This window comes from Numenius arquata, chromosome 6 (assembly GCF_964106895.1).
Source record: "Numenius arquata chromosome 6, bNumArq3.hap1.1, whole genome shotgun sequence".
NCBI classification, from domain to species: Eukaryota; Metazoa; Chordata; class Aves; order Charadriiformes; family Scolopacidae; genus Numenius; species Numenius arquata.
In genome coordinates this window covers 19413005-19439033 of record NC_133581.1, presented here as the reverse complement: position 1 = coordinate 19439033, position 26029 = coordinate 19413005, and the positions used below count along the sequence as shown (strand labels likewise).

The 26029-nt window shown below is 36.0% G+C and overlaps 1 protein-coding gene across 3 annotated transcripts in view; it reads right to left on the bottom strand.

Annotated features, from left to right (window-relative positions):
• The window catches only part of SOX6 (SRY-box transcription factor 6), a 372917-nt gene that overhangs the window by 26309 nt on the left and 320579 nt on the right, over window positions 1-26029 (bottom strand). For all 3 annotated transcript variants that reach the window (XM_074149713.1, XM_074149714.1, XM_074149712.1), the window contains one exon: window positions 7788-7896. In XM_074149713.1, the coding sequence (XP_074005814.1) occupies window positions 7788-7896 (109 nt within the window). The remainder of the gene's footprint in view (window positions 1-7787; window positions 7897-26029) is intronic.

Genomic DNA, 26029 nt, shown 5'->3' with positions numbered 1-26029 from the left:
AGTTGTCCAAAGAAGAGGACTTGTCTGAATCTGTATCAATTGCTTATCCTTAGCCAGAATATATGGTGTTCTTTCCTTAATGTATTCCAATTTCTGCTCAATTCTCTGTACTCATGGGGGTAAGGAAGAAGGGCAAGATTCCTCCCTCCTCCATGCAGTATGATATAATGGTGGCTTTCTCTGTCAGCTGAAAATTCAATTGTGCTGGAAAATGTTACACTATGAGCAATACAAAAACATGTGCAGAGGTAAGAATCAGGACCATGGGGTTTCTTACACCTGTGGTGGCTGCACGAGTGAGAAAAAATGCTTTAAACCACTGAACTACTATATTTAATTTTTTACTTGCTCCACTTAAAAATAGCTAAGCAAACTGACTGATGCTTTCATCATTTGTGACAATAATTTTCTCATGGGAAAAGATTTTCTGTGTAAAGCTGCAGCCCACAGTTACTTTTTACAGCCTTGTTCTAAATTCCTGAAAATAACATTTTACTGTATAATGGAAATTGTGACAAGCCCTTAACCGTAACTGTGTTAATAGACACCCCTATATAAAACTCAGGGCATTGTAACAGTGGTTGGTCATACAACATCTGAAGTTCTAACTGGAATTTTTTAAAATAAAGGTACTATTCTATAAGGATGAATTACTGTAGCATGGAAACAGCAAATGAGAAAGCCTCATATTTAGCAATGGGGAAAAAATACCTAAGAACAGTTGAAAATCAAAAGGTAACACTTGTAGAGGATATCCAGATTTATTATTCTGAAAGTGAAAAGCGTACTATATGTTAAATATTAGTGTCTGGAGAGAAATAAGTTTCAATGCCATGAGAAGATCGGTCCACACATCACCAGCTCAGATTTTTCAGTACTCAAAGTGGGAGTTTCCCCTGTAAAATGTTATGAGGATGCTGGCAACAATGAGATTCATGAAGTGGTTGCCATCAGAAAAGTGATGGGATGATTCTTAAAGACAGAATGTCTTATTCCTATCCTATTTGCAGTTGTTGAGTTACTCTAGTGCTAAGGCACTGTATCTCATCCAACAGAATTGAAATACTACGCCTAAATACTTTATCCCAGATTCCTGATGTGTTACGAGTTATTTTAAAAAATTTGAGCATATCACTCAAGTATCAGGCACAATCAAATAGATTCATGGATGTTAAAAATGGCAACCACAATTAATGAAAGCCACATTTTAGCACCTGGCCTAATTAACCAAGATAATATGCTATTTTGTCTTTAAATAATGAAAACACACTTACGGGATTTTTTTTAATCAAAGGCATTTAACAAGAATTCAGGGGAATAAAAATGCCAGTACTTGAGCTTACTGAATTCTCTCTGGAAACACTTCTTTGTTTTCATACAGCTTTTACTGTTTTCTGATTTTCATCTTTCCCCTCTCAACTGCCATGGCAACTATTACAAATATTTATGTGCAACAAATACTGGTGTGGAGAGACATTCATTGCCCCAGTATTTATGAAGCACTGTCACAAAAGTAGGTGATGCTTTGTCATCCATGTACTACCTGCTGTTTACACCTCTGCATAGGAGGGTGTTAAACAAGTTACCTCACAGGTTTGGATTGTGTTGGCAGCCTGCCAAGATTGATCTGCCTGCAAATTTATCGTTCCCTTTCACCTACCTCTTCAGCTGCTCAAAGTCAACCTTTTTTTGGAGTCAAGAAGGAACTGTGTCGCCTTTTTGTATAAGTAATTATTTATTATTAGGCATATATGGGAACGTTGAGGCTTTGAGTATATGGCAGAGGTTCTCTTTTAAGAAAGCATTGTTCTGGTTTTTGCTAAAAAGATTTGCAACACCCAGGCACTTGTCATGATGTCTGCTCTATTCCCAAAGACAAAATGAAGTTTTGACAGATGGACAGAAATTTGGAGCTGGACATGGTGGTTGTTTCTCCTCACCCTTAGATATCAGCCTTGTGCTTCCTTTGCAGATCCTTTTTCTCATGTTTCTCCCCACACGGCCAAGAAACTACCTTCTACATTGCAAAGATTACTTATCTTTCCCCAATTAGCTCATTCCTCTCCCCTACGTGATTCCACATTCACTGCTGCTGCCACTATTGCAATTGCTCTTTGTTCACCATGTTTTGGCAATTGGTTACGTCTATGATGAGGCCTAACACTGTTTCTTTCTCTGCCATTCAATTTCCCTTGCTTTTGGTCAGGGAGAATCTCTCATTGTACTACAACATGCTCTGCAACGTGGCTAGCCCAAGTCAAATATGAATGGGAAGTGCTAATTTTATGGACATAATAAGACAGACTGCTGTTAACAGCTGCAAATATTAAGCAATTCATTGACTTCATATGTTGGTCAGCAAATCCACCATCTGAAATGCTGCAGAAATTAGTTCTTAAGCTTACTGCTGAGTGGAAATATGTGCTTTTAAAAGCAAAGGTGAGCTTGTGCTCCTCCAAGCTTGGGTTCAGGTCCAAATCAGGTTCAGACAAAACCTGTGTATATCTGAACTGGAATTAATAAAATAAAGCCAGGGCTTACTACTGGAACCAGCCTATTACCAGTGGTTATGCAGCTTGCAGTCCCCAACTAGCTTGCAGTCAGCCTACTTGGAGCATGGTCAAAGATACCACGATCAAACGGCTTAAGGCTATATAATCTCAAACACCGATTTAGTATATAGAAAAACCACAGTCTTTAAAGCAATCCTTAAAGTAAGAGAAGCAGGCAGTGAAAGGGAGGACACAGGCATTATGTATTTAAGAAGATGAGGTGGTGCCAATCCCACGCCGAGGACTGCAAGATACCTCTTAATGACTGTCTCAACATCTAGGTTTCATAGCAAAGGTTATCCTTTGGGAGACTTTGAAAACTAATAGTCGAATACAAGAATAAAGAAAACACTTAGATACAGACAAAGTGGTCAGACAGACCCCACCACATTATTTAAAATTGGTTTTATCTAAACTAGCAGGCATGTAACTGTCCTCAGAATTACGGTCCATGCTTCACACACACTGGTACATTAGTATCAAAGGAAGAAGCAGCAAGTGCTAAACAAAGTTTACAGACTACCACATGAGAAATAGAATAAATGAGAACATCAAAATCAGACTCAGAAGAAAAGGTCTTTGTGCATATTGTGCCAAATGGCAAACTCTGAGGCCAAACATTTAACTCACAAGCCCCTGATTCTAATATAGTAACACGAATGAACATGGAACTAAATGTTAAGTATTAACACAGCATTTTCATCTGTTTCAGTTTGCTTTATAAAAATGAATTTAGCTTCACTATGCATCCGATTTTTCTCTTGAGAAAAGAGGACACAGAGAAATTATTTCTCTTTTACAAAATCACACAGTGAGGCAGTGGGAAAACAGTAACATTCAGATGTTTTTGCCCTGAGCCCAGGATCCAATCAAGAAAACTGTATTTTAACAGATCCAGTTCTTTGGCAGGAATGAAGATCATGTCTTGATGGAATTTGAATCCCTGACTATGACTGCTGAAGGAAACCACACTGCAACCTGAGCTAAGGTAAAAATCAGTAATTGTCAACAGGAATGTTAGGTCTATTCTGCAGATTTCTATCTACTACAAACCAAAATATTAACATACCCCCTACACATTTCCAAAGCATTTGACCACAACCAAAAAAACAGAAGTATCCATAAACATAGAGCACATTATAGAAGCACAAGATCCATAAACATGGAGCACATTATATCATTCAAAAGAAGCAGCACTATCACCAAAAGTGAATGTCTGTGAAAGGAATATCTTTTTTTAGAACTTGAAGCAAAAAACTGTATTCAGATCATCCAATATTCTCAGGTAACTAAGAACTAAATACTTTAGGTTCCCCCACCTGGAATTTAAACAGGGCTCACCTATGTCTCCTGATTATATTCTACAGACTTTGGTCAATTGATGTATGTCAGTCACGTTGAAAAAGTGGTTTAGCTATATCTAGATTCAAAGCTGTCTTGGTGCATCCATGCTACTTAGCTGTATTTCAGTACTGGCAATCTCAAATGTTCAAAATTATGAAGCCGCCTACAGAAAGAATGATGTTTCCTTTAAAATGATGAGGTTCAGAGAAAAAAAAATATTCTTGTTTAGTTCTATAATTGACTGTTGTTTAGAATTTTGCATACCAGCCACCAAACATTTATGAGGCTCTCAAATCATGTTTTTGAATTTTGCTAGCTAGATATGTATCATATATTTTAATATGACAACTGAGATTTCCAGGTAATGATATAAGTCTAATAGCTGTGGATTATTCATCAATGGCATCACAGTCAGTGGCTATGTTTTTGAATACTGTCTGCACATGGTTTTTAATATAGTTAGCCCAGTCCTGCTGGTGGCTAAGGAAGTAATAGAGATGTTTGGTTATGTCATATTTAACATAAAACTCTAGCTGATGATTTTCAGGACTCCATTCAGAAGACAGTTAGGTCATTATGAGTAACACAAGCTTTGAATACGACTTCATATGCTAGGTGATCTCTGGAAGTATACCTAGTTACTATTAATCTTAAAAAAGGTTTCAAACACTGGGCAGGGACAAGAAGTTAAGTCTTAAAAGTCATTCTGCAGTATCCTTTCATATTTGTCTTATAACAGCATACAGCTAAATTTAAAGAATTTCAAGACTTGTCTTACAATTCATGGTTCAAACAAAATATACATGTAGCTTCAGCTTCTGATCAATGACCCAGTACCACAAGCACTCCTAAAATTAAAGGAAAGCATGACTCTGATCCTGTCAAACTCAGATCACTGCCATATGTTATGGAAAAGATATAAGGAGTAGAAAGAAATCATTGCTAGATACTATTACAAAGGCATTCCATAAAATACAGAAGTCTGCTGATATTTCTTATAACAAATTACTTGAACCTTAAAGGCTGTGTCAAAGCTATGACAACCAGGAGCACTCCCAGATTTGGTCTAACTCAGCTGCCTCCTGGGATGAGACAGACATGTACCATGTCTCTGCACACTTTAGTTTCCTTTGGAAACGCAGGCGTGCAGGTAGACAGGGAGTGGAACTGCACTTCTATAGCTCCCTTGGTCTTCATCAGTTGGGGGATCAAGATACAGCCCAAACTGCACTTCCTCCCAGTTTATGGACAGCAGTGGGACTAAATTTGGAGTCCTTGGCTCAGGAATAAACCTGTTATACCACTTCCACCAGGTAATATAATATAAAAGCTTTTATAATATAAAGCTTTTTAATATCCAGCTAATACCTAAATTCACCTTGTCTGCAAGTAGAAGGACAAATAAGCAGCTCAGTTTTGAACTCCCACCTATGTTTTTTTTTCAGATCAGCAAAGGCATTCATCCAGCACCTCTTTTCCAGAGACATCTCTTGGCTGCTAAACGAAGTATGGAAATCTGAACCCATTCACGAACTTAGATTTCCCACGTGGCAACACACCATGCCTCTATTTCCCCACTAGCTCTAGAAAGACACGTACACTGTCCTTAAAGTGGCACACGTCACTGTAGCTTGGGTTACATATGTCAAAGCTTCGTTCTGCACTATCCAGTAACAGGGGGGATGTCAGTACCACGAGGTGTATCAAGATACTAAATTAAGGACACTAGAAAGAGAAAGGATGAATTGAAGGAAACGAGGCAAGCCAAGAGAGTCATCAGGGACTTGATGTCATATGAACCAGTAACTGTTTATCTGTAAGTATTCTGTTGCAACTTTTCATCCCAACTGAGGAAAAAAATATCCTTCAATGTGCTGAAATATGAGAAGTTGCTGCAGGATGGAAATTCCTTTACAAAGCAGTTTATAAATAACTGGTTAGTCAACAAGTACTTTTAAAAGTCCAGGTATCTCCTAAGCCCTTTTTTCTAGAAAAAAAAAAATAATTGCAAAACACCTGTCTGAAAGTTATTTTTTACCTACATTCTGTTCATTATTTTTCTGTTTAAAAACAATACAACAGTGGCCAATCATATCCAATAAAGGACGAATAAATGAACCTCATATATAATAGCTCCCTAAAAATGAAAATCTGGAAATTGTTTTATAAGGAACTATTAAAAAAAATAAAAATACATATATAGGGAAAATCTGAAATGTTTCATCAAGGTGCTAGCCTCCTTCTGAATATTATTTATAATCAATAGCTGATTATATAGCTTCAGTCTAATCTTACTGTTATGGGGACCTGAAATCTTGACTATGACAAAATACTTTAAAAAAAAATTCAGCAAAAAACATGTAAGCATGTTCTCCTGCTGCCTGTGTCAGTTCCATGTGATAAGCTAATCACAATATTGAGTCAAAAAGTAGGAATATTTTGCTGAATTAAATTTGAGAGTTAACTGTTCCTCTGTGTGGATGAGTCAATACAGGAACATCTTGGAAATGAACTTGCAGGTTGTCCATTATATACAAGTCCTTGCCCAAAATACTTTTAAATTCAGCTTTTTTGGTTTGCTTAGAGACTGATTGAAGATAATGTATGTCAGTTCAGGGCTCTAAGATGTTTTGTCACAGGCATATCATGTACTACCTATGCAGTAAAGAAAAGATAATATTTACATGTGCTGTTGTTGTCAGAATTCAAAATGAAGGGACACAGTTTGTGAGACTTTAACTGGACCATTTATTTCTGGGTCACAGAGAAAGGCAGAACAGAATATGTGATCATAGGAATATAGCTCGATACAGAAAACATTAATATTTTTTTATCAGAAAAATTCTGTCACATTATTTCAAGAATAATTTGAAAATAACCCTATTTGTTACCAATCACAAGTTTATTGGTCCTATTCTTCTGATCCAAGAAAAAAAGCAATTTTTTAACCCATTAGATGTTTGCTTATTAATGGAAAAATTTAGAGATATTTTAACCCTTTCTCAAGAACAGTGGCAAAACTAGGACTTGTCAGGTTAAAAAAGAGTAAAATGATTCTCAAACAGAAGTAAACCAAAGGGGCAAAACATTACATGATATTTGTAAGGTCCCAGTTTAACCAGTTTCTCACAATATTCTATCTGAATAGTACATTAATCTTACTACAGTGGCTGGTAGGGTTCCTTTCTATCTACATGTTCTCTTCTAATGTATCACAGGGTAGAGAGGCTACCAGTGGCATCCACTTCCAGAGCATGCATGGTAACTCTGCTAGAGACTAAACTCAGTCTTGATAAACACTGATTTCCACCTGTGGCTTGACACTTTATGCCTGATATATAGAACTCTCACTGAAATGAGTGTAAATGGACTGAAGTTTTATATCATGGAAAAGACATTTTCATATAGAAAATGTGAAATATTTTTGCATTATCATTTGACAGCTGCCTGCCAATAAAATTGTGCTTGCTGTATCTTGAATAGTTTGTGAGTGCACTGATGGATAGATTTCTTAAAGAGCTTTAACTTTCTTCAAAGCTGCTAAAACATTAAAAACTGGTGAAAAACTATATATATATATTGCCTTGCTGAGATAATTTTCTCAATGTTTCCTACACTTTTATTAATATTATAAAATGTAAACAATTAGTTCACAGCTGCTGGGGGAAAAAATAGTTGAGTTGCAGAAGGGCTTAGAGAGCTATACAGTCATTTTCATGTACCTCCCCTTTGCTATGGATTTATTACAATCTCAGAAAAGCACACAGGAATCATTCAAGTGTTACCATGGGATGTAAGCTAGACAGTACTTATGACACTGGTATATGACATTTCAGCCATACCATTCTGTGATGAGATGTCCAATAACCCACAGTCAAAACTGCAACTCACCTTCTGCATCTTCTGGCCTTGTAAGATCAATGACACCAGGGCCCAGTTTTCCATCCTCATTGGGTTTCCCTGTTAACTGTGGGCCTAAATTTTCAAACCTTGTTCTTTCCTGGAAAAGAACAGAAGTAATCTTAATGCTCCGTATAGGTTAGCTCTCATTATATGCCTGTGCATACGTGTAAGCACTGATACATGCCTTATTTTTTAAATCTGAAAAAATAATGAGTGCATTCAATTAGAATTTTAACTCAGGGACAATTTTTTACAGATTCTGAATGTTTGCATTTATGAAAATCAGTTTTAAATGTGAAACATATACAGAAACTTTGAGATTATTTTGATCTGCGCTGCCATAATGCCTAAACGATTTTACATGCAAATACAAAACACTCTTGGCAGCAAACAGTGCCGATCAATGCTGCTCACTTTGCCTTTCCACTTATTTTCTAACTTAAACTGGAAAAGACAATCAACATTTGGGAGACATGAAAATTCAGAAGTTGAAAGAAGAGTTTGTATTAAAATATACTGCTAATTTAAAGGAAAAAGCACTTTTTCTGCACTATGAAATTCAAGTTTGCATTCGTACTTCTGAGAAAACACAAGTCTGAATTTTATGCAAGAGGCTTTCAAAGACAAGTATTTGAAAGAAGGAATAATAGATGACAGAACTGATATTATTATTTTGTCTAGGAATTTAAATTGTACCTCAGTGGAAAGGGAACCTAAGGAGATTTAAAAAAAAAAAAAAAAAAAAGAGGGAGGAGGGGAAAGAATGCACACTCCTTGAAAAACAGAACGCTTTTGAGAGCTGCAGACCTCCATAGGAAACCTGGAACTAGAGAGTGGAAACTGAAAGGTATTTTATGTGTTAACCCAGTTGTTCAATCAACTGCTGGACAAGGGCACTATAAATGACAGTGTAATATTTTCTCACAATAGTAGTCTCTGTAGTACTGTGTATCAGTAGCAAAGCGTTCAATGGTTATCATTAATTTAGCATTCTCATTTGAAGGAACATAGCATGTTTTCCCTCTTGCCTTGTTGTTACGTCTTCAGACTAAACTTGGCATTATGTTGTACTTGTGAATGAATGAAACCTTGTTGTTCATTACTATGAAACAATATTAAATGTCATGTCAGCTTGAATTTACAGACATGAAATACCAGCTTTCAGCTCTACGAACAGTTTCTCCATGTTATACTTAATGCATTATGCAGAAGTAGAGTGCTGATTGCTGTTCAGTCTATTGTTCAATGACCTAGTTCTGTGCTGTGCACACTAGACATAAGAAAACGTTAGTAGTTTCTCTCCTACAAGATTGTTACAAACTTGAAAATGTTCTTAAGGACAAAACATACTTGATGGCCTTGATTTCTCATTTGCTCCATCTCCAAATACTTCTGCTTTCCAATGTGATTATTTTTCTGTTATCATTATCTTTCAGTAATAAAACTCCACCAGGCCAACAACTGAGGAATTCTTTTGATTCCTTCACCCATGGATTTTTTAAATTATTTTCTGTTTAATTTGCAGAGGAAAACAAGAAGCACAACCTGACACTGAATTTGCCACAACATGCAGCTGAGACATTCCAGGTACTAACTGCATTTCTAAAAGTTCCTCAGAATCTTCCAGTTGTGGAAAAAAAAAACCTTTGTATTTGGTTAACTTCTTAACTTATTTTCTTTTGTTAAATCTGTGGTTGATGAAGGAGCTTACATATACAAAGGAACTCACAAGAAAAGAAAGAGTTACAAATGAAATGTGACTGCAGAAAGGCACTGCAATACTAGAGGCCAATATTTTACTGAAAGTTATTGTGCAATGTAACAATACACCTGAATCATCAGGATGGGATCTGTTTGACTGGTAGACAGAATAAAAAATAAGTTTGTCAAGGATTCTGCGTTCCATTGCAAAGGGCTGATTTGCAGTTGAGATAAAAACAAAGATCAGTACTAAGAAAACAGCTTTTGGCACATATATTGTCTCTTCCAAAATATTTGCACTAAAAGCTTTTTTGTAAGGATGTTAATACAGCACCTGCAGTATTCTTGGAAGGACAGCCTTTAAGTGTCTTTCAGAAGAAGGAGAAATATCTTTCTGCTATAAAAATCAACAGACCCTGCTACATATCAATATGCACATTTGAAATATCTTTCTAGTCATTCATTCTCTTTGATTTTACCGGAAAATATTCTGTTAAAAAAAAAAAAAAAGGAAGAAAGAAAGAAAGTTTCTGAAAGAATATCAATATTTTGACATGGAAGGAGAAAAGGGAAAATTACATGATAAGGTTCAGGAACAGTAAAATGAAAGCACTTACACTGTGAAAATACCTCCTCTTGCCAAACAAAGGAGATGTACTTATAGTTATTTCATAACCCCCTCCATCTAATTCATAAAAAGCTGTAACAAAGCTAGCTATATTTAAGTCTTTGAAATGCCTTTTAAAGTCATTCTGTCACTTGCTTTTTAGTGAAAATAATCTTCACAGTGATAGTAAAAAAATTTTCATTTTGCATTGGGTTTAGACAAATTCAGAGAACTGTAAAAAATAGAAAAATGTTACTCAACACTGATAATGTTTCAATATAGTAGATGCCTTTACAATTCCATGATATACAACAAATTCATATGAGAAGAAACTTGTCCCACAAGGTTCCAATCCTTTTTTTACGGGATTTGTCTTTGCTCATGCCTTGAATTCATCCTAAAGAGAATAGTTACTTGCACTAAAAATATTTTTTAAATTATATTTTTTTCCTACTATGAGCAAGGACTGAGAGGAAAATTGATTCTATACATAGTATTCCTATACAAACAAAACAAGACATACCTTCATTAAAAGTAAATAGCTATATGTAGCTGCACTAACAAACATGTTACCTACACATGCGTTATATTTGCACACATTTATATCGACTACTGGATATATTGCTACTTCCCTTACCTACATTAGTAAAAGATTTTGGTGAGTTTGTAATAAAGCGCACGGCTATGGACAGTGCAGGTGTTTTGTTTCCTGTGAAAAAGCATTTTCGACCCTTATTTTGAACTGATTTTTTATACCGGCTATGGAGCTTATACTGTATAGTCACATTAAGTTTTCCCATTTAAATTTCAGAAAAAGGTTTAGGGCATGACACTGACAACCCTTTCTCACGACTAGATCAACACAGTTAATTGGAGTTTGCACTAGAAAACTGAAAGCTCTTCCCAGCACAATTCAGATCCTTTGTGCTGCTTTATATGTTGATCACACAGTAAAAATAATCACTTCTGTAAAATGAGAAAAAGAAAAGAAAAAAGATTCTTCTTAGCAGCCAAATCTTAATTTTCCATCCTGTGATATGATTAGGTACTTATTTATGCATTGTCAGTCACAAACATGCAGAAAACGTAAAAGTTATTGAAAATATTAAAGTCTGCTCAACTGTCTTGCAGGACTGTTGGTTCTCTAAGTGCTTTGAAATTATGATGTATGAGGTAGATGTTGCATATTAAATAAAGATATTTAAATTATAAAGCCCCCGTTAGTGAGAGCTGATGAATGTTAAATGTTATGAGCCACAAGGCTGTGGCATCCATCATATTCACATATTATCACAGTCAGTGATGGAGCAGCCCCAGTGATGACAGATAGACTGCTAGATAGTTATCCCTTATTTCCAGAGTCGCCAAGCAAGCCTTTCAACCCCTTTGGCATTATTTTTAGCTTTGCATTAAATTAGCAACTTTTCCATCACGTTCTGGCAGAAAGTATCAATTCTTTCTTCACATGTGGAAGGTAAAAGAATGATTTAGTGAAGCAAGGAGTAAAGGGAAAGGAAGCAGTAGCCCCCACCTCTGAAAAGGTTGCAAACTTCAAATGACTAGAAACAAATATAAAATTGTGATCTTGTGAAAGAACAGCAATGAAACAGTAAGCACATAATAATGGCTTTTCTCTGCACTTAGATAAAAGCTGAATTTTTGATGTGCACAGTATATTTTCATAAAATTTTATATACTATGTTTTATACACTTATTGGCTATTCCATAATAATGTGTGTGCTAACAGTAAAATTGCTCTTAAATTTATGTGTGTTATTTATACGTTCCCATGTAACAATGCTTTTTGTTGTAAAAAATATTCTGTTTATTAATGTAACTTTACAACCACTGCATCCAAGATGTGTGGTAAATTAATGACATTTTTATTATTTTATAGTGTCATTAAATTTTTACTGATCACTCCATCAAACAGAAGCAATAAAGGCCATAATGCAAACTGGGACACTTAGATCAGGGGAGCAGAAAGGCATTCTATATAGTCTGAAGTAAACGGCTTGCTATAAATGATATTTATACCATCTTTAAGGATGTGAGAATACTTGGACAAGTTTGGCAAAACTGTTTCTGTAGTACCGTGGATTGTGTACTTAAATAACAGTTTACTTGCCAGCAAGACAATTTTTTTTCAAACCATATGCGAGAAGATGACTGATTGCATCCATCTCTTGAAAAATAATATACGAAATGTAATAATACACTGGGCACCCCTCCCCTCTGGATTACCAAGACTGATCCGACTATACCCATGCCTCAAATTATTTCAACATGCTTGCTTTTTCCACATCTGAAATGTATGCTTAGTCTGAAATGGAAAATGGCATGCATACTGATCGTTGTGTAAAAGATTTAAAATATATATATTTTATGCAAACAAATACTTTTTATTTAAGTAGACATGTTTCGACAATGATGTAATACCCTTTATTTCAATAGTCTAGCATGGAAGTAGTTACGAACATTAATTTAAAGAGCCAGTTTCTAGAAACTGAATTAAAACGGGTCATTCACAGAAGCCACAGAGCATATGAGTGAAGGGATATTATTTCTTCTGAGGACAATACTTTAGTTAGAATCACTACAAATAATTATCACATGTTGTCTGTATGTATTAAATGTATTTCAAGTGAACTATTACATACTAGATGTTCTAGTAGCTTATTTGCTAACTGTGATCTATTCCCTTTATGTATCATGGACAGTAAACTACAGGCAAGCAACTTACTATATTCAAATAAAAAGGACATTTTCAGCAGAACACAGAGAAAAAGATTCCTACTTTGAATAAAGAGGACTCACACAACCTTTATTCTCCCCTGAAAAGCCAAGATACAATCATCCCAAGCTTTTCACCTTCTTACTACTTTTTAACAGCTAAGACTGAAAAGTTAAATTACCCTCCACTTAGAATCTTTTGCAACATCTTGGCACAGCAGGGATAATTACAAATTGACTTTCAGCCTTATCTCTGGATATTTTAGTTATTATGGGTGGGAAGTTTAAACATTAACCTTATTACAACAATGTCAATCATCCTACTGGTGTGCAGGCATGCAACTGCTGGAATTCTTTGGATTGCAAAGCAGATAAACACAATAGTGGCATTATTGTTACAATTTAAAGCAGGTCTTTGGTTTTGCAGAACTGTGGTGAATATGTAGAACTTGTTTTCAACATCATAGCAGTGGGAGTTGCTCCGAGAAACCAGAGAAATTAAATTAGCAAAGTAGGCAAACATTGTAGAAATGCTGATATTTTAAGATATTACAAGATACAAAGTAAATCTTTTCCAATCACTGATTTACAGGTTGCAAGAATGAAGGACATGCTGAGTTCTATGATGTTGACACAAACAGACCTTACTTTATTTTTTAAGTGAAATACCTGAATTCAATGATCTCAGGAACCAATGAGGGACAGTTCAGTGAATTTTCAAATTGACATACGGCTGTTTTCAGTTTTTGAAGACCTCTATGTTGTTCATAAACTGTTCTAATGCTATCTTTGTATGCTGAACATACAGCATGGACTAGCATCCCTGCTACAGACTACAGATTTGTGTTACATTACAGTGCCTCAAAGCAAACAGCTTGCTTGAAAAGATGGGGGGAGAGAGAAGCCATGAGGTCCCCTTTGAAATATATTCTTCCATTTTAAGCATAACTGAAAAGTAAGAGATTAAAAGCAGATAATAGGGAATTTATACTAAAATTTCATTGCCTGATTGGCAGGCTTCAGCTGGCTTCCAAGTGACAATGTGACATATGGAAGACCATCACAAGCAGAAAAAAATCTCCAAAGTTGTTCAGGAACAGAATTTCATAGTGATTGTCATGACCTGGGACTTTCTTCTTTTAAGACCCAAATTCTGGAGTCAAAATTGAGAATTGCGATTTCATCAAAATTTAAAGTGTCTAGAAAAAAGTTTGAAACTGGAGTGCTAAAGGCAACAAATTCATCAGATAAATAAATGCAAACCCAAATGGCCTACTTGTAAACATTCTCTTTAATTAATTATTTTGGAAGTCTAATTTCAAGGATCGGAATTCCTAGAGCCTCTGGTTAGTGTTAGCGGTAGCCATCTTGATCTCCAAACAGAAATAAGAAGGATTTAGATGAATTCCCTGATTATTTGGAGCATTCAGCACATACTAATAAGTTAATAGACTTCAGTGCATTGAACCTTGCCTTTAAAAATAAGTGTATGAGTTTAAAAATACTTAAAAAAGAAAAAAAAAGAACAGATAGTAAATTTCCACCTAAGTAGGATATTATGCCCTCCTACACATGAAATATTGACATACCCGTAATTGTAATTGTGTATTGCCACACTTGCAGGCACTCCTAAGCTATGGATCTGCCCTGGTTAGATTACTTTCAACAGGATTACTGCACTTACTGAGCCCCCTTAACCAAATGCTTTATGTCTTTGTTCATATGGTTTTAATATGGGTTTAACCAATTGCAAGGTTATTTATAAGTTTGCAACTCCCCAGTAGTTAGAGTTATGAAGCGTTCAGACTTAAGCATATCCAGTTGTGTGGTAACCCAACTACTGCTTTCATGCGGTTTCCAACTTTTTATTCATGCACAAAGGCATGATGCATGGCAGTATCTGAGAACTTTCAGATTAACTCTTTGTTTCAGCAGCAAAGTAATACAGCAGCCTACAGTAAAATTACACATCAACTAACATGCAAAGATTTAAAAAAAGTAAAAATCACATGAACGGTGGAATTCCACCTTAGACTGATGAGAAGTCATTAGTCCTTGAAAAACAAAGGGACAATCAATTAAATTAACAGCTGGTAAACGAAAAGCAAACAAAAGGAGTTACTACTTTAAACTCTGCATAGTATGGTTGTAGAATTCACTAGAGGTCAGAAAGAGTCCAAAGCTTGGGCTGTCACTTGTTTTTAAAAGAGCTGGATAATTTTATGACTGTTAATAACATTTGTAGTAACACATGCTAAGATAATCAAATCTTATGTTCCAGAGTGTAAGCTGTTCAACTGTTAGGGTCAAAGAGAAATTCCCTTGTTGTCTCTGCTGCTCCCTTGCCTCCTGACCAACATCCAGAGATGATTAACTGGGATCCTTCTAGGGAGAGAAGTTCATTTTCTTTTATAACATCAGGTATTGCTCACTAGATTTAGGGGAGAACTAGTAAATGCTATAGAACAAATATATTCACTTTGTAATTAGAAAGAATCTGAATGTAACCATTTAAAAAAATACATTTTCCTTTAACTGAACACATACATGTGCATTTTTGAGAGACAGACAAAAATAAACACAAATTACAATTGACATACACTTCTACTAGGAAATAGCAGGACTGGATATTTTTTCTGTGCTGTAAAGTGACTAATAGAAGCAATCCAATAGCTACTCTTGGACCTTCAGAATGGTCATTCAAATTTCTAACATTTGAGTTACGAGAATGAATGCATAAGGACATGGCAAAACAAAGGGTTTTTTTTCCTAGTAGACTAAATACTGCAGTGGAATAATAATATACATTTTGCTATATTTCAGTTTAATTTAGCAGATGGTTGGACCTTGTCAATTATGGCCTTACTTTCACCAAGTATTTAAAAATTGAGATACTGAAATGCCATAAAAGTGTACAAAAATATTTTTAACAAAATTTATACAATACCATGATTCTGTACGTATATCTGCAAGCTTCCCCAAAATTTTCTGTGACTAAATTTCATTAAAAGTATTGTCATGCATTAGAATCAGAACAGAATTTAGAAGATCAGAGATCTCAAAACAGCCTTAAAGCTGTGAAACTCCTTTTCTCTTAATCATCTAGTAATATATTGCAGGCTGAAAAAACAGCTTTAGCAAGAAGCCACAGCAGCATAACAACCAGCAAAACTATTCTAGGTTCAGCACAACAATTTTTTTGGAATGGAAAAAAAAAAGGCAGAAAAGAAGTCACCAATTTCAATTTCATTGCGGTGTTCTGCAAACCTCAGCAGCACAAAGCAAATTCAGCTGCCCTCCACACAAAGTTGGGAAAAGAGAGGTCTTAAAAAATGCAGAACAGACATAGGGAAATATACACACGCCACTGGTCAAACATCTTGAGAAGCAATATGATGTTCTTTTATGAACAATATGGAAATGTAATTGCATGCAAACAGACACATATATGTCTGATTTTAAACCTATAAAAGCTAAAAAAAAGACAAATGATGTTCTCATAGATACTTTCATTACATCATTTCAGCTGTGCCTTATGATAGGTACATGTCAGATTTTGTGACATGATCAAACAATACTGGAAAAACTGTGATAAAAATGGACTACATGATGCCAGAATAAATTATCAAATAGGAATAAATGCACTTTTCCTACTCTATATGTGGGTAATAGTTATAAAAGTTTAAAAGCAAATATTTCAAATACTCTATTTGCAAGTATATTTACAATTAAAGAACTAAACTTCAGGGAAAATCCTAATATGAGTTTTGTGCATTTTATTTCAGCAATCTTTGAAAATGAATAGTGTTGTATATTGTATAAGTATAGATTCCAGTAGCTCCATTAGGGTAAATCCTCCAGTGCTTTAGAAGTCAAGATATCTAACCCAGATACTCTGAATGAGTTAGTGGGGATACCAACCCCGTCTGTTTATCTCTATAAGCAATGCAGGCCTCTAGACATGGCTGTTCCATCCTGTTTTCAGGAAGACACCTGAAGTAGTTTAAATTGGTGATGCAAAAGACACTTGGGCTTAAATGTTCATATTCATATTTAGAATTAGAAATGCAATCAAGGCAGTTAACAAAATCCCACCAAATGCTACTGTCTTCAGGTATATGCCTTGCCTTGTACTGGATGTAAATACATAATTGCATACCATGCATATATAGATTAAGTAGTCTTTTTTTTTATTTATCAATCTGGTTTTTTCTTTATTTTGTAGCTTTTTAAGTATACTTTTTCAAGGTTGCATTTTATGATTGCCACTTATATATTACTCTGTTTATACTCAGGCCTATTTTGTTATGTTCAGAGAGAAAAGAAACCCATCACTAAAGAATAAGGATGGGTGACAATGGAACAATGATAATAACATCATTATGCAGTGCTTTGCCTCTTGTACCACCATCACTGCCATGTTTTTCTCTGATTATTTCAACATCAGGAAAATGTACTGCTTACTGTTTATGTCAGGATAGCAAGATTACTGTTTGCATGATTACAATATCAAGTATGATGTACATACGTAATGCCTGTGATGATAATATAGATGTACCCCTCAACCAGCTCCTGTCTTTAATTCTTATTCAACAGGAAAAAAACCACAAACAAAACAGTAAGTTCAAATTCTTGCAGCCTTGTATAGGCCTTAATCTTGTAAGGTGCTGAGTACTTTCACTCCAGTCCAACAGAGACCTCAAGGACATGGATAGTCATTACTTAACTCCAAGGGAATACTTATGTGCTTATATTAAGAATGTACTAATGCACTTCACTGAATCAGGGCCAAAGTGTGTAGTTCTCATATGTTTACACTGAATCTGAGAATAAAAATTAAACAACTTCTTTCCAGGCCGAAAAAGATGCTTTCTCCTTCTAATTGATTACTCCTTTTTCCCTTTGAGACAGTTAGGTTGAAAACCTCGTATGAAGAAGAATTATTCTTGTTTAGGAATAGAACAATAGAAAGCCAAGAGTACAGTCTTGTAAGGATTTATGCAAGTGGTCAAGACCTTGCATTAACAATGTCCTAGCTGAAGGCAAAGGAACAACTCCCTATCAGTGAAATTGCTACATTTACTTACTTATCTTTCTAATACAATCAGAACTAAGTTGCTCTTAATTTATGTTTTTAAAATTTGTACTCAAGGAAAAAGCAGCCCAAAGTATATTTATGAACACTATAAATTCATCAAAACTAAGAACAAAAAAAGGCAACTGATAAAATAGGATAAAGGTTCCATTTGCTACATCTGACATGCAAATGCAGGCAAATATGTACTTCCTGGAAACTGAGAAATGTACATCTCTTGGAAGAAGTAACTCTTCCTTGAAGGAAATATGAATCAAAATAATGCAAGAGATAGAGTACTTTAAAAGGGGAACTGAAGGCTATGCATTTTTTTCATGCAGAACTCAGGAACCCTTACACCTGAAACCACCTTAATTGCAAAATGAATACCTACAGGCTGAAAAAATTACATGGTTTTACCGTTGCAATATACAAAGACAAAACTGCTAGTCATCTATAGCTAATGCTACTGGCAAAAATCCATTCTCTAGCTTTTCATTTAAAGCAGAATGATTTTATAAACCTTGTTTTGTTTCTATCATGAAAAGCTTGTTTCAGATTTCCCACATAAGATATCCATTAAAGTACTCTTCAGCTCAATGCAACAATGACAGTTTAGAAAATGCTTTTATACCTTAACAACCAATCTTGAATGGGAGTTTCAATAGTAGTGGTTTCACCCGCAGAACATATTAGCCACTTACGTCCCACTTAAGACCTATTTTTGACCTCATATTCAGCATAAGCATAGACTGGATCCTACTACGTCTCTCTGCATTTAAAATGAGCTTTTTCTCTCTTTTCCCCTATCCTCATTCATCCACTCTGGATGACATATATGGAAAAGCTCATGCGATTCACTGAAGGAACATTCCAGCACCTCATTCCAGTGGAAGATTTTTGCTGGTCTGTGGACAAATACAACCTGTGAGTTAGAGGGAATTTCCTGTCTCATACCTTCCTTACTCCCTTGTATACTTGTATACTTTATAACTTTGGTCATATTTTCTATCTATGTCTTACAGGAAAGAGAATAATAATGTCCTGGGAAAGCAATCAGTATTTTGGAACTTTTAACTATTATATATAGAGACAATCATAATACCTACTACCGCACATTAGTAGTACCCAAATAATTTTAAAACGGAGGTTACTATCGGTATCTCCAGGCACAGTGAGGGGAAATTATTATCCTCTAGTAACCCAGAAAGTCAATAATTAAGCTGAGAACTGAACCCAGGACTTCTGAACATTAGGCCAGTCCACTGGTTGTTATGCCACACTGCTTCTGCCGTAAATCTATTTGATGGATTTTTCAGTCATGGAACATTAAAGGCTCTGCTCTTGTCTAATGAATATGTTTAAAGAAAACAGTACAAACAAAAGCAAATGTAACACTTAAATTATCTGAGATGTACTGCTTTGATGTCACACTTGGATAAAGGATTTCCTACTGGAGACCTATATACACTTATACATACTGAAAAATATTTTAGCCAGTACCACTAGCTGGCATGCTGGTATCTATTTATGTCTGAAAAAGGAACATAATCAGTTTTAGTTGGTTAAGTACAATCTGAGCCAACTTTTACATTATGACCAAAAGCTTGGCAGTGCAGTAGCAGTGGCAAGTAGCAGAAAATTGCTTACAGTGTTATTTGCCAGATTCCTTGAATGATTTACATTGGGTTTTCAAGAGAGTTTGAAGTATTAAAAACTTAAGATTTGGAAAAGCCCTGGATTGTGGATTTTTGTTCCTAGTTGCAACAAGATGCACAGGAGAGGGTTATGATATAGTATGACTGACTAAATGAAGCACTTTTTAATATAAACCGCCTGAAACATTTAGGAGCAGTTCAGTTTGAACTGTTAAGATATTTTTTGTAATTGAAGATTTGAGAGCCAATTGATTTAAATTAAACGCTCAACCTTTCACGTCTACTTGTCTAAGATTCATGTTGACATTGTACTAAATATGGCCATACAGTTTGTATTCCAGATAAATTGATCTGACTACAAGCCTCACTCTTTAGTATGATTCTTACTCCAAGATAAATCAATATTTAATATCTACTGCAACAGCCCCAGTAGATAATTTTAAACCTTTTCTCCATCCCATTAAGTTACCTTTAAAAATTCTTTATACAAGGCTTCACAGATGACTTCTGAAAAACTAGTTTATGAAAAGCAGTCTGAAATTCATTAATTCAGATGGAAAGGGTTTTTTAATCTTGCTGCATTGTGCTGATATCTAAATCCATCTCTTTTTATCTAATTCTCCTGCTCAGCTAATTTGAAGAATAAATAAATATTTCCTGTAAATCTGTAACAGATTTTAAACTCAAAGAAAAATATCCTTCCACTGCTTGCTATGTGGGAAAAGATATCTCTACAGTGTGGACTTCTGCAAAAACAGGCTGACCAAGGCTCTCCCTGACTCCCTGAGGGGATGGGTACTCTGCATCATCAAGTACCAACCTCCCCCCAGCTCCAACCCTGCTGCCACATCAGCTAAGAGAAGCAGTGATAAGCAGCAGCGTGCTGAAGCTCAGGCATCAGTCAAATCCCAGTCTCCATTTTGAACATTAAAATCTACTGTCTGCTCCCTCGCCCTTCCCCACCCTACAATCTGGTGGAGCAGCTAAGAAGGCGGAAAAACATCTCTTCCCCCTCCTTCAAACCTCTCCTATGGCCAAGGGCCCCAGTGGGATAGCAGTCTTTGATATCAGAAGAACGCAAACAGCAAGGCTCAGGTTTGCTGCTTCTTAGGTTTTAGAAACAGAGACATAAGAGGAATTTCAAATTATTATATATTGGGAGAACTGAAAGAGTTGATGCCAAAAGGAAGGAAAGAACTATATACTCTGGAGTTATCTGGTTGTATATCCACCATTCAAACTATAGGATCTTCATATTCCTATCTGTGCTCTCCCTTACTCTTATTTCCTACTCTGCGTTACATTCAAAGTGCAGTTTCACAGACACTGTACGCAGCAGTGAAGCTCTGTCCCACCCCTCACTCTCCAACCTACTGGTTCCCGACAAAAACAGTCCACAAACCTTTAAATCTTCTGATTCAGCTGTTAGAATCACAGAATCACATGCGGTTGGAAGGGACCTCTGGAGATCATCTAGTCCAACCCCCTGCCAAAGCAGCTCCTCCTAGAGCAGGTTGCACAGGAACCTATCCAGGAGGGTTTTGAATGTCTCCAGAAAAGGAGACTCCACCACCTCCCTGGGCAGCCTATTCCAGTGCTCTGCCATCCTCAAAGTAAAGAAGTTCTTCCTTATGTTTAGATGGAACTTCTTACGTTCAAGTTTGTGCCCATTTCCTCTTGTCCTGTCACTGGGCACCACTGTTTATAGGGTCATGCTGAAAACTCAAACTGTGAAATAGTCCCATTTAAAAAAAGGGGAGGGAGGACTTTTTGTTTTCAAATCCACGTTCTGCTGCATTTACAGAAAAGTTGCTCAAATAGTTATGTCCTTGAGGGGGCAGTGAGCTGCAGCCCAGGTTGCTGAGAACCTCTTTGCACTGGAGGGGCAGCCTCTGAAACCTGGATATCTCTTGCCTTTCAAATCTATTAAAGATCTTCATCTCAGGAACATCTCAGGCTGTGTTTGGCTCAAAACACAGCCTAAAAGGGTCTGATCCTAAATTAGTTCTTTCATCACTAACAAAGTAGATATATTGTGACTGATTAACCTATAATGCAGCTTTCAATTTTATCTCTATTCCTTTGCTACCTCCAACCAATCAAAAACATGATAAATTGTGTATTTTGCTTATGGAAACTGTTCAGTGTTTAACTTAGTTGTGAACTGACATCCAAGGCAGATTTAGCAACAAGAGTGCAGTTGCATTACAAACATACCCACTTTATAGTGAAAGTATGTGAAATAGTATTCATTTTTCAACATGTAAGATGTCAGTGGGAATTCTACTGTGGAAATTGTGTGCTATTCTATTAATTAATTAGGATGTGACACACAACAGCAGTATCAGGATGTTGTTTTCATGAGACTTTACAAGAGTCCCAGCAAAAGCACAGTGAGGATAAGCAGCAGGGAAGAGCAGCAGCAGGGACAAAAGGAAAGGAGACCAGAGATAGCAGATCATTGCAAACATTGCAGGAAAATTTCCTTCTCTCACATGATAAGAGAATGATAGAGACTTCCACTACCTAAACCATAGTCTGCACCACATCAGGAGCATTCCTAATACCACAGGAGTGGAGTGTCAGAACAGTTAAAGGATGAATAAGTAATGTGGGTCCTGATTCAGAGAGGGACATGTGCTGAAAGCCATCCTCAACTTAGCAAATGCTTTATATGAGGAGAACTTAAATGGGGTCATGAACAGGACATTGGGTGTTTTTTCCCCTTTTAACTGGATTCTTTATGTTCTCATAACACATATTGCCAGGTAGCTACAGTAACATGGCATGGATGGAGATAAAGGGAAATCACTTGGTAAACCAAGCCAACAGTATACTTAATCTCCTTCCCTTATAGATAATTCACACATTCACTACAAATTTCCCATACTGCAGTTCCTTGCTTTTGCCTGTTCATGGTAGTGAGTATATAGTGATAAACTATGGATGGCTTTTGCACTGAATGAAATGGAAATCCTACATAGTAGAGCATGCTATTTAGTGCAGAGGACTGATAGGTACCCCAATCTATATATTGTCAGTCTATAACTGTGAATATTAACTCAGTGCGTTCCCTGCAAAGAAAGAGAAAAAATAAACCGCAGGTGAAAGAGGGCGGGAGCAAGACTTTGCAGGAAAATAACTTTCTTGTATTTATAAGTTTTGGGATATTTATTAAAGGAAACAAAGATTTGACGTACACTTCATCGATAAGACATTTGTCATGATATAGTGTGATCTGTAGTGTCATACTGAAGAATAAAAACACAGGAGCTGTGCAAAGGTCATGCAGGTAATCCCTTGATAAAGGGGAATCCCTTGGGAGGAAGAGTGCAGCCAGACAACCTAATCTTATTCATGACTATTCAAAGAGCTTGAGTGGCATCAGGCAAGAAACAGAATTCTGGCAAAGAGCTGGCAACTGAATATGTTTTGGCAACCTGCTGAACTCTTAACAGACCAAGAAGTTTTACAGTACACGATGTGTCAGTGACTCACTTTGAGTACAGTTCTAATGCACATCCTTCCAGTGATGGCTTTTATTCATACCGGCATCTGAACTATAGCAAAGAGTGTTCCTGTGCTTTAAAAATGGAAGGGAACAAGCATGTAAAAGTAGTATGCAAGCAAGAATCTGCATGTATATAAAAAGATAGTTCATCTGAATGGGAGCCATATAATGAAATTGTCACTGAGCAATTTAACTCAAGGATGCAAAAAAAATGGCAGTGAGATAAGAATGCATCCATTGCCTGCTACCTCAAGAAGCCTTTGGCAAGATAACAGTGAAAGCATGCACCCAGCTACTGATCAACACGGGTCTGACATTAAACCGCAAGTGTCCACTTCTCTTACTGGCTGTTTAATAAATTGCTTTGGAACGGGTGAAGGTGAAGAGGAGATCTTTCCAAAACCTTGTCTCAATGTTCTCCCTCAGTTAATGAATGTCAGCAAGTGGAAGAGAACAGAAATTTGATATGTTTTCCCAGCCTTTCTTATAGAAGCATTTGCAACATGTTAGAGGCCACAGGCATAAAAGTGAAATACTGGGAAATTAATGTTGTCTGTAAATTTTCAGGATGTAAGCTGGGCAATTTTAGCTTGTGGGTTAGGCATACTTTAGGTTTTAAGTAGTGTTATAACAGCTCACTATGACTTGAACATGATTTTAGCACGAGTAATCTGATGTTGAATACCATTTATTACCCTGTTACACATTTCCAATTGAGATAGACCTGTTTATGGAGTTAGTATTATGTGACTACAGATGGACAAGCTATGTGCAGTGAACAATTTATCCAACAGATATAGTCTTTCTTATCTTTTAAAACTACCCCAGGAGGATCAGCAATTTCTATACATGTATGAATAACTTGTAAGTGTTCTAACAATCTAACTTCTGAGTTATGCATGAACTATGCACTTAAATGCTCAATAGCTTGCTGCTCGTGATTTATCCTGTAGTTGGTCACCTAAGACAAATTAGATTGTTTTCAATGCCTGACTCAGTAAGTATTGCAACATTGCCTTAAACTACCTGAAAAAAAAACAACTAGGAATTCTCTCAGCCAAAAGACCTCCCAGGTAGTGGAAATCCTTTACTTCTGCCTGTCAAATCCTGCGTCCATTAGCTTCAACACCACAGAAAAAACAATGAACCTGTATCTGGCATACCATTGGTAGGAAAAAGATGGCAGTCGTAAGGCATAGTGCGGCAAGGCCTGCAGGACCCCTAGATTAAATTGCTGCAGAGTTCACAGAGTTGCTGTAAAGATCTATAATTAACATTGACACTGTATCAGGGGCTGGAAGAATGCCCTAATACTGCATTCCTCATTTGGTAAGCATGGAGTCTGAAGAGGGTACTGCATCAAAGCCTCTTTTTTTTATGAACAGGGGGTGAGCAATTTGGGCATAAACAGCAAATGCCCAATTGTGCACAAATGTCCAATGTTCATATTCAAATAAACCCATAGAAATAAAAATCCATTTGCATGAATATTTGCAAAAAGAAAATAAAGGAAGGAATAAGCATGGTCAAACTCCATTGATCAGATTTCAAACAAACATTTACAAATACTGTTTTTGCATTATTTGCTCAAGTCTTTTCATGAGATAAAAGAAGACAATTTTACCTGCTAGCATGCTTATTCTTTTGTTTGAAGCAAAAGAGTTAAGCCAGCACAAAGTAGCATAAAATCCCACAACCAGACAGATAAGTAAATGTCCTTCAACAACAGGGAGTGTATTTCAATTTATCATACCTATTGATGCAGCCTAATAATACCTGAGAAAAAGGAGACATTTTTAATTTTAGAAAGTAATGACGTATCAGAGAAAGTAATCCAAATTTATCCTTACTGAACTTAATCTACTGCAATTAAGAGAGTCATACTGGCAATGCATTTTGCGTTTTGAATTTACTTAGAGGAATACACAGAGATTGGAAATAAATGGCAGTAACTTTTGTGGATGTCTCTGCTTGTATCTAAGTGTGAAATAATATGCAAATGTATTCTTTAGTTCTCAGGACAATTGAAGAAGTGATATGATAGGATTGTGCAGCTGCCATTCTGTCCCACAATTTAAACCAGTGAATATATTCCTATCCTAGCAAATTTATGTTCGAACAATAATTTTTAACCTATCTTGATTTTTTTCTGGAGAAGCATAATAAAAACATGGAATACATTTCAGTATATATCTGCAAAATCTCCTGAGTAGCTTAGGAAATGTATTGTACATAAGATACAATCATTATGCTGTTGCAGTCATCACAAAGACACTATCCTTTATGGCAGAACATCATCCTTTGGGAAAAATTATCCTTGATGGTTTGTGCAAATTTTTCAACATTCACCCTTGGGACCCACTTCAATCTAATTCTGTTCCTTTGGGATTTTTTGTTGCTCCAAGATTTAAGGGAGAAGACCAAAATAGGGCAAAACTTTTATCCTTTTCACAGGAAATATCCCATGCGAGTAAAAAGCAGTGTGTTTGGCATTTTTTCTTGAGCTGGAAAGGCCATAGAAGAAAGGGGCCAAATCCCCTTTTTATTACTATCATCATCATGAGGTCTAAAACCTGCAGCTAGGCAACCCCTTCAAGTAGCCCTGACAACAGAAATAAAAAAACATTGTTGTGTTCAGCCGCCATACAAGCATACTATTAAGCATAGGTAGTGGCAAAAAGCTCTAGTAGCCAATATTCAAATGCAAAAATAGCTAATAATACCAAAAGAGTGTGCTGGTGTCTTTCCTGAAAATAGTATTTTACGGCCAAATTCTCTTGTGAATGAACTGGAAGCGTGAAAACTTTAAAACTTCACCTAATATGGGAAGTTTCTTCACTACATAAATAGTGTGTATATAAATACTAATATTTATTAATAATTTACTAACAAACACTAAATAATGTGTGTATATAAATACACATACACACTTGTATATATATGTGT